This window comes from Lepidochelys kempii, chromosome 6 (genome assembly GCF_965140265.1).
Source record: "Lepidochelys kempii isolate rLepKem1 chromosome 6, rLepKem1.hap2, whole genome shotgun sequence".
Lineage (NCBI taxonomy): Eukaryota > Metazoa > Chordata > Testudines > Cheloniidae > Lepidochelys > Lepidochelys kempii.
Genome location: NC_133261.1, coordinates 73,479,585 through 73,489,283, shown reverse-complemented (window position 1 = coordinate 73,489,283; position 9,699 = coordinate 73,479,585). Strand labels below are relative to the sequence as shown.

Genomic DNA, 9,699 nt, shown 5'->3' with positions numbered 1-9,699 from the left:
GTGTGATTGCAGAAATTGTGTAACATCAGCTTCTTCCACCTCATCAAAACCTGCTTTCTTGGCCAAGCCAAGGATATCTTTCTTCAGAGTGGGGACAATATCTTTGTCTCCAGTGACTTAACAGGATTTAATGAGGCAGGCAAGGAGGCTGAAGGTGCTGTACGCTAGGAGAAGCACGTTGCGCAGCAGCAGTGGCAGCTTCCCCTACTCTGCAAGCACCAGAGGTAGGGGGCTTAACCCTCAGCCCACCCACCCACCCCTTTCCCCCAAGTCCCCACCCTTGACCCGCCTCTTCTTCCCCTCCTCCCCCATCTACCTCATCCCCCTTTACTTCGTAGGCTGCTTCCTTGCTCCTACCCCCTGCCTCATAGGAGGCAGGGGAGGTAAAGGAAGCCTGCGCGCCCAGTCCTCCTGCCTCCTAAATACAGCAAGCCAGCTGATTGCCGCAGGGGGGGGGATGAGGGGAAAAGCGCTGCCGGGGCTGGGGAATGCTGTGAGGCGGGGGGGAGCATAGGGAGGCTGCCCGCTGTGGAAAAAGCGGGGAGTGTAGGGAGGCTGCCTACTGTGGAGAAAGCAGGCAGGTAAACAATGTAAGAGTGGAGCATTGCTCAACTTTAAATGTGCATGTTCCCTAATTGATCAACAATGTAACAACAAAACGATAACTGGGATGACTTTAAGCGAGGAGTTCCTGTATTCTTTTCTCATCCCCTTTTTGGTGAGCTAGTTAATCAGCTGTATCAACACACAATTCCCCTGATGAAGCCAGGACTTGATGTTACCAATCAAGTATGCTTACTCAGAATTGAGATACAGGCTCCTAAGACTCTCCTAAATGAGACACTTCTTTTCAATAGAGGAAAAAAATAGGTATTCTTCAAGATGAAACAGACAGGTCCCATGTTTCATATGATGCTGATTAGCACCATTGTTGTGGAATCTTTTCTGAAATTGAATTGTGCATGTTCTAGGAGCTGGAATTATTTTCTCTCCTCAAATTGGGCCCTGAAGGGTGATGATCGAATTAATAGGGCTGAAATAAGGAAGCTCCCACTAGCGCTGTAAAAGGTTAAATGGTAAGCATTCAGCTTACCGTTAACCGACCTTAACCGTTAACCCCCACAGGGACCCCAGCTTCCCCCCACTCCTGGCCCGGCCAACTCCAGCCTGGGTGTGCTGGCTGGAACAGGCCTTGGGCCCACCTAGAGGGACTTCGGTTAACCTATATAATTGTAATTGTTTAACCAGTTAACTTTTTAAACAATATTTACATCTCTAACTGCATCCACATGAGGGTTATTGCTCCCCTAAACAGATGAGAGGCTTGGGGAGGCATGTGGGGTCATGTGCCACTCCCTACCCCTGATTTTCTGTGAGGGCCAAGCAACAGGGGAGGGGAGCTCTAGCCATCCTATGCTGTGCTGCCTCCATCCCCGCACCCACCCCCGGGCCCCTGTCTGCGCAGTGGGGCCGGGCAGGGAGCAGGTTGCAGCATCTACTCCGGGTTGCTGTCTCTGCAGCTGGATGCTGCTACCTGGGTTCTAGAGCCCACCACATCCGATGAAGTGAGCTGTAGCTCACGAAAGCTCATGCTCAAATAAATTGGTTAGTCTCTACGGTGCCACAAGTCCTCCTTTTCTTTCCACCTATTTCCTGTACAACAGCTTGGGTTGCCAACTCTGCAGGATTGCCCTGGAGTCCCCTGAAGTTCAAAATTAATCTTTCATTATAGCTTCTCCTGTGATGAAACCTCTAGGAATATCTCACCAAAATCGGCACCCCTACAACTGAGTGTCCATGGGGTTGAGGGGGCAGGGGGGTCGGGGACAGTGGGGGGGGAATGGGCTAGGGAAGCAGCCACATCACCGCAGCTGCCAGTGCCAGAGCAGCAGGGTCTCGCCCCCGCCCCAGGAACTGGCTTCAGCGTAGAGGGGCCCCCAGGCTCCCCCCGCAAACTGCGCCTGTGGACTCAGGGGAGACGCGCGGCGCCGCTCTGCCCACGCTCCCCCCGCGAGCGGGCGGCGGCCGCGGCGCGGAAATGGCAGAGGGGCGGTGCCTAGTTCTCGGGGCGGAGAGTTTCGTGCCGCTTGTGTTCAACGTCACCGAGAGTGGGCAGGGGTGATTGGCTGGGCTGCCGGGGCGTCACGCGCCGGCGTATCCCAGTCCGAGGCCATGTGGGCGAGGCCGGCGGTGGCTGCCGAGCCGTGGCTGCTGCTCGCCGGCCCGAGAGTCCGCTGGTCGCTCGCCGCCCTAGCGCCCGTGGGCGGCCGCATGGAAGAGCCCGGCCCGGGGGACGCGCCCCCCGCGGCCAAGAGGCGGCGGCTGCTGGCCGGGGAGGAGAAGCGGCCGGGCCACGGCGAGCGCTACGTGCCGCCCCCGAGGAAGCGCAACCCCGGCGTGAGCTTCAGCGAGCCGCACTTCGCCGAGACCCGCTACTACTTCGAGGGCGGGCTGCGCAAGGTGCGGCCCTACCACTTCGACTTCCAGACCTACTGCAAGGGCCGCTGGGTGGGCAAGAGCCTGCTGCACGTCTTCAGCACCGAGTTCCGCGCCCAGCCCCTCGACTCCTACCGGGCCGCGGCCAGCGCCGGCCGCCTGCGCCTCAACGAGCAGCCCGTGCGGGACCTCAGCGTCGTGCTCAAGGCAGGTCCCCGGCGCCACCCCACCACTCGCCCGCCTGCGCCAGACCCCGGGTTACCTTCCCGCGGCTTGGCACCGGCGGGGGCGGCCGTAGGTTACCTCTCGGGGGGTGGGCGGAAGGAGCATCGATTTGCTAGTCTCAGAAACAAGCTCCCCACCCTTGGGGGGAGAGATCCGTTCCCGCGTGGAGCTCCCCTCTCCCCCACCTGGCCCCTCGTCTACTTCACACACTCCTTCCTGCTACCCAACTGGCCGCTCCTGGCTGCCTCCGTGGGGAGCAGCCCTGCCCTCTGGCCGGGTGGCTCTCTACAACAGTGACTGCAGTTGCGGGTTCATTGCCTGGCTCCGTGTGTGGAGGAAGGGGTATCATGTTTCCCACTCTAGAAGAAATCAAGAGCAGCTAGAGCCCCAAGACCCTATCTAGACTACAAAAAACTGATCATTAAAACAATATTTTGAAATGTGTGTAGCTAATTTGTGGTGACCTGGAGTGGGGAGGAGACTAGCCTACATAAAGAGAGCCTAGTTCTCTAACATGTCATGATGTTGTTTTTGTTCTTCTCTTCATATGGGAAAAGAAAATAATGTAATATATTTTGGCCACAACCACATTTAAACATAGTAGTTTGTATTGTGGTAGGACCCGAAGCTATGTGCAGTACAAACATCCAGGAAGAACTAGTCCTTCATCTGATGAGCACAGAGTAAGGCTTTCTCTGCCTGGGGATGCTTTTCAGCATAACTTAAGATGTGACTTTAAACCAAAAGTGCTGGATGTAATTTCATGACAGTATTTGAAGCTGTATTAGTTAAAATTGATCAAACTTTCAGGGCATAGGCTGTTCGCCTGCACGAGTCAGGAAGGCATTCATCTCCCTCAGACAGCATTGCACGCAAGTGACTTTTTGTATTGAGTTTTCCCCCTGCCTAAAGAATACTAGGCATGCGAGCAGTGCTTGAGCTAGGATTTGATAAACTAGTATGCTTAATGATTATAATACAGTCCTATTTCCTAGTATATATTTAGCTGGTTTCTTAATGTTGGGTCCCACTTTGTTCTTGACCTGTGCTTTCTGTCCCTTATTTCTCACAGATAGCTATTTGGGGAAATCCTATCTACTCTAATAATCTGTTTTGCTTGTAGAATAATGATTTTCTGAGGAATACAGTGCATCGCCATGAGCCTCCAGTCACTGCTCAGCCTATCCAGATTTTGGTGGAGAATGACGAGGTGGTTGTCGTGGACAAACCCTCGTCTTTACCCGTACACCCATGCGGCAGATTTCGACACAACACTGTCATCTTCATCTTGGGCAAAGAGCATAACCTGAAGGAGTTGCACACTATTCACCGGCTTGATCGCATGACTTCCGGTGTGCTCATGTTTGCCAAGACTGCAGAAGTGTCTAAGAGGATTGATGAGCAAGTTCGGCAGAGACAGGTGAGGGCTGAGGACTTAAGTGTTTTTTAAAGTACATCTTTAAAGAGCTTTCGAAGCAGGTTTGGTCCAAGTACAGACTGTTGGGCAAACACAAGTCCCAAAGTTTACAAGCAGCCTTCTTTAAGATGAAGACGGGTACAAATTACATGCACCCCTTGTGCTCCTGGTACAATGCTAATGTGGTGCTCCACTGAGCAGAATTTGGGTGCCTTAGTAGGTTGTATAGTGGATAAGTGTGCTAGTTTGTGAGACAATAATTGAGAGGTTATTGATGTTTTAATAAGTCTATTTCAATTTTGAAGGACTCAAATTTTCCTGTAAATGTTCTATGCAATATCCTGTTTTGACATTCCCCAGGGTGCATGCTGAATTGCTATGGCCCCTTAGCTCTCCAGCCTGGGATGCCTTTTACGTTGCTTTGCTAGTAAACAGCAAACCTCCGGGCTCTGATCACTCTCAGCCACCAGCATGCAAAGTCTCTCTCAGCTGAGTACATTAATGATATGCCCTGCCATCAATAACTAGATACAGGGAGACACCCGCATATCCCTGAGTCCCAGCTTTGTACCTTCAGCAGCCCACTGGACCGTACAAGCTCATAAACTAGTCCGTCATTCCTACAAAGCCTTTGTTGTCTCAAGTGAGACTTTCCAAACACACTGGTTTAGATAAAACAGTATCTTTCTTAGTTAATAAACTTGTTTTAGATTTTAAGTAGGGCTGTCTATTGATTGCAGTTAATGCATGCAATTAACGCAAAACAAATTAATTAGATTTAAAAAAAGTCACAATCGTGGTTTTAATCACACAGTTAAACAATAATAGAATACCAATTTAAATTTATTATATTTTTGATGTTTTTCTACATCTTCAAATGTATTGATTTCAGTTACAACACAGAACATAAAATGTACTATGCTCTCTTTATATTTTATTACAAATATTTGCACTGTAAAAAAGATAAAAGAAATAGTAATTTTCAATTCACCTCATACTAGTCCACTCAGTTCTTCTTGTTCAGCCAATCACTCAAGACAAACAAGTTTGTTAATATTTACGGGAGATATAATGCTGCCTGCTTCTTATTTACAGTGTCATTTGAAAGTAACAACAGGCTTTTGCATGGCACTGTTCTAGTCGGCAGTACAAGGTATTTGCGTGCCAGATATGCTAAACATTTGTATGCCCTTCATGCTTCGACTTGTAGGCTCTAAAGCTTTACATTTGTTTTGTTTTTGAGTTCAGTTATGTAAAAACAAAAAATAATAATTCTACCTTTGTAAGTTGCATTTTCATGATAGAGATTGTGCTACAGTACTTGTATGAAGTGAATTGAAATACTATTTTTTTACAGTGCAAATATTTTTACTCAAAAATAATAGAGAGCACTGTACACTTTGTTCTGTTGTAATTTAAAATCAATAGATTTGAAAATGTAGAAAAACATCCACAAATATTTATTATAAACTTAAATTGGTATTCTCTTGTTTAACAGTGCAATTAAAACGCAACTATTTTTAATCTTGCGATTGTGATTATTTTGTTAATTGTTTGATAGCCCTAATTTTAAGTGATTTACAAGTGATAAGACATAAAAGTCAGAGTTGGTTACAAAAGAAGAAAAAAGATAAACACGCAAGCAAATTCCTAAACTTTACCAAGGTTAATAAGTTTAAAAGCAAAAAGTTTGTCTCACCCAAAAACTTTCAGTAGTCTTACTGGCTGGAAAAACCTTCAGGCTAGGACCACTCTCCCTCATAGGTGCTGGAGCTGGGGGGTGTTTCTCTGAAAATATCCACTCAATGTGCAGCGGCAGTCAAAAAGGTGTTGGGACAGAATGTTGGGAAAACATTAAGAGACAGAATGTTGGGAATCATTAAGAAAGGGATAGATAATAAGACAGAAATCCATAGTAAGCGCACATCTTGAAGACTGCGTGCAGATGTGGTGCCTCATCTCAAAAGAGATATATTGGAATTGGGAAAGGTTCAGAAAAGGGCAACAGAAATGTTTAGGGGTCTGGCATGGCTTCCACATGAGGAGAGATGAATAAGACTGGGACTTTTCAGCTTGGAAAAAGACAACTAAGGGGGGATATGATAGAAGTCATCTATAAAAAATCATGACTGATGTGGAGAAAGTAAATAAGGAAACGTTCTTTACTCCTCAACACAAGAACTAGGAGTCACTAAATGAAATTAATAGGCACCAGGTTTAAAGAAACAAAAGGAAGTATTTTTCCACACAACGCACAGTCCATCTATGGAACTCATTGCCAGAGGATGTTGGGAAGGCCAAGACTATAACAGGGTTCAAAAAAGAACTAGATAAGTTCATGGAGGGTAGGTCCATCAATGGCTGTTAGCCAGGATAGGGAGGAATGGTGTCCCTAGCCTCTGTTTGCCAGAAGCTGGGAATGGGCGACAGGGGCTGGATCACTTGATGATTATCTGTTCTGTTCATTCCCTCTGGGGCACCTGGCATTGGCACCTGTTGAAAGACAGGATACTGGGCTAGATGAACCTTTGGTCTGACCCAGTATGGCCGTTCTTATGTTGAAGTGGTTTCCATTATATACAGGGTTAACAGCTTAGTTCAGTGACTCTCAGCACCCCCACTATAAAAATTGTTCCAGCACCCCTGCTCTCCTTAGTTTAGTGATGCACGTTTTGTCTTTCAAGTGATCTTCTGTGAGTAAAGATGGGCGAAAAGAGGTCTCTAGAGGCATTTTTTCTCCCTTCTTATACTCTGACTCTTTGTACTGGAAAAGTCTTTGCTGGGTCATGGTGTCGGCAGTTCCATGGCGTATGTGAACTGCCAACTGTCCTTCAGGTGAATTATCAATTTCTTGTTAACAACTTTCCTGCTGGTGTATCTCAGATTAAGCAGGTAATGGCCTTTTGGCACCTAGCTGGCGTGCCAGTGTGCCTTTGTCTTTGAGAAAATAGTGTGTGGGCATTACCCAGAACTACAGCATATTTCAGTAACAATCATAAAGTAAAATCTCAAAGCTCCATATACAATGTTGATACACAAATTTTGACAGGACAGTGTTCTGTAGATACCTCACAAGGCATGCTTTGTTCAAAATATATCATAACCATCTAAAAATGCTGAACGTCTGATACAGGGTGTCACACCCGCAACCTGCCAATCCCAGTGTGGGACTCTGGCTTTTAAGATTTGCAGCAAGGGCACAAAAGTAAGGGATATAACACAAATCTGAGAATAAATCTTGAAATAAATTTGGGTTTAATGTTAAAATAGTTTCCTAGGTCTTAGCTGAAATGTTGAATTATGAAGTTATCAAATTCCATTAATAAAGTACACCTGAATGGAACAGAAGCCACTGTAGGTCTAAATCGAAGACTTCACTTTGTAATGAGGTACACTTGAGATGCTTGTTTGCTTCTCCTGTTTAGCTGCAATCCTATAACTGAAATGTCTGAACTTCCCCACATATCTGTAAGTGGAGGGGAGGGCAGGAATGGTTAGTTTTAGCTTAATGTATTTGGAGCTCGAGAGCGATTTACATTGTCTGGATTGATGTGTTTCTGATATTCACTCTGTTTTCCCCCGTAGCTGGAAAAGGAGTACGTCTGCCGTGTGCTTGGGGAGTTTCCAGAAAATGAAGTGACCTGCGAGGAACCCATCCTGGTTGTTTCTTACAAAGTGGGGGTGTGTCGTGTGGACCCCAAAGGCAAATCCTGTAAAACTGTCTTCCAAAGGCTTAGTTATAATGGCAAGACCAGTGTGGTCAAGTGTTTTCCATACACAGGTCGCACTCACCAGATCCGGGTCCATTTGCAATTCCTGGGATATCCTATTGTCAATGACCCCATCTACAATATGGAAGCCTGGGGTCCTACTAAGGGTAAGGGTGGTGAGATTAATAAAACAGATGAGGAGCTTCTCAGGGCTTTAGTGGAAGAACATCGTTCCAAACAGAGCTTGAGCATCTTGGATGTTTCAGAGGAGGACCTGAAGCCCATTGTGGGAAGTAAAGAATGTGACCATTCAGGTTACTGTACTAAGCCAGTTGAGATTATGCCTATAAGCGCAGACTCCTGCAGAACTGAGGACTCTAAGGATCAGAAAGAAGCTGAAATACAGGCTTGTTTGCAGAATTCTGACACCAGACCAGAAACACATGAAGCAAATCCTGAAGGAGCTAGTTCAAGTGGGAATCAGGATGGACATACAGAAGAAAAGGACCCTCTGTGTGAGGAGTGTAAAATAGTGAGGCAGGACCCATCTCCTAGGGAGCTTGTGATGTACCTGCATGCCTTACGCTACAAGGGAGCAGAGTTTGAATACAATTCCAAGATGCCAGACTGGGCTCTAGAGGACTGGGATGAGAGCTAAGAATAGATACTGAGATTTTTTAGTTTCCTTCCAACAAAGCTAAAATGAAAGTATTTGGTAAAGTCCTGAACTTGTGTGCGGTAAAAATATCTCATTGGAGCTACTGCGATCTTCCATCATTATTTATTGTGTTGTGCCTGGATTGCTTGTGAATTTTGAGGAGGTGGGAAGAGTTCTTCCTGATTAGCGTTGAGAACTCTTTCCTAATAATGAACCTGCTGACAGCTACTGAAGGGAGAGATGGTTAATCCAAGACACTTTAACTATGTTTTCCTTTAAGATGGTAACAGTGATGGGTAAAAAATATTACTCAAAGGTGGGAAGCTTGGAACAATTGCTTCCTCTTCTCACCACATGGTGTTCAGGGTGCATCCTTGTTTGCAGATTGAATGCAGTTGCTTACTAAATGCATACAACTAAGACAATCAGCATCTTGGCCCTTTTCCTGTGTCTGTCATCTAACTCCCTTGTCTTTCTGGGTAAGGGTTGGGGAGATGTTAGTCAATCTAAAATACTTCAGGTGTCACACCCAGATCACTTTCAGTTATGTTCGTAGTTTTGTTTATACCAAGGCACTGTGCAGGCTGGTTCTTTTCCTGGCAGGTTAATCTTCATTCATTTTATTTGGAGTTCTGTTGCATTGTGCAGTTCTCATTAAGACGTTTCCATCCTTGTGTGTGTTTCCAGATTCCGTTTTTTGTTTGTTCTAGATGGAGTATAGTCTGTCCTTAAATCAGCTTTGCAAAATTCCTTGGAAAAGCATACTGCTCCAACTAAAAATTCAGTAGCCCAAAGAAATTGTCATCTTTGCTGTTAATGAGTCCATATCTGTAGGTACTCCCATCCAAAACAATCTCTACATATTTTAATCAGTCTCTGTTTCCTTTCCCTATATTTTTTAACTCCTCCCATATAGTTTCTCTCCTTATTACTTAACGCCCATTATGCCTTTTACTGTACATCTTGTACTGTGCATATCTTTTCTAACATATCTTAACCACCCCCTTCCATGTACCCACACACAGGGCTTAGAAAGTATGCCAAACATATAATAGCCAGAAAGCTAAGTCTGATATGGAAGGTGGCAGGGGCTTGCTGTTTCAGGGATGGCTCTACTCCACCCTCTTGACTTTTTGGTTGTTCTAAGTAGGGGTGTTTCTACTACCCTAGCCTTCATTTTGCAGCTCCCAGCCTCCGTAGAAGGAGTTTCAGTATCAGCCTCTGCTATTACTCAGAAACTTTGTGAGCTGCCG

The 9,699-nt window shown here is 46.1% G+C and overlaps 1 protein-coding gene across 1 annotated transcript; it reads left to right on the top strand.

Moving 5' to 3' along the window:
• The first annotated feature begins 2,172 nt into the window (after nucleotides 1–2,172).
• On the top strand, nucleotides 2,173–8,874 carry RPUSD2 (RNA pseudouridine synthase domain containing 2). The gene is made up of 3 exons (XM_073348770.1): nucleotides 2,173–2,643; nucleotides 3,785–4,081; nucleotides 7,664–8,874. The coding sequence occupies exons 1-3, from the start codon at nucleotides 2,173–2,175 to the stop codon at nucleotides 8,444–8,446; spliced, it is 1,551 nt and encodes a 516-aa protein (XP_073204871.1). The 3' UTR covers nucleotides 8,447–8,874.
• Nucleotides 8,875–9,699: the final 825 nt, after the last annotated feature.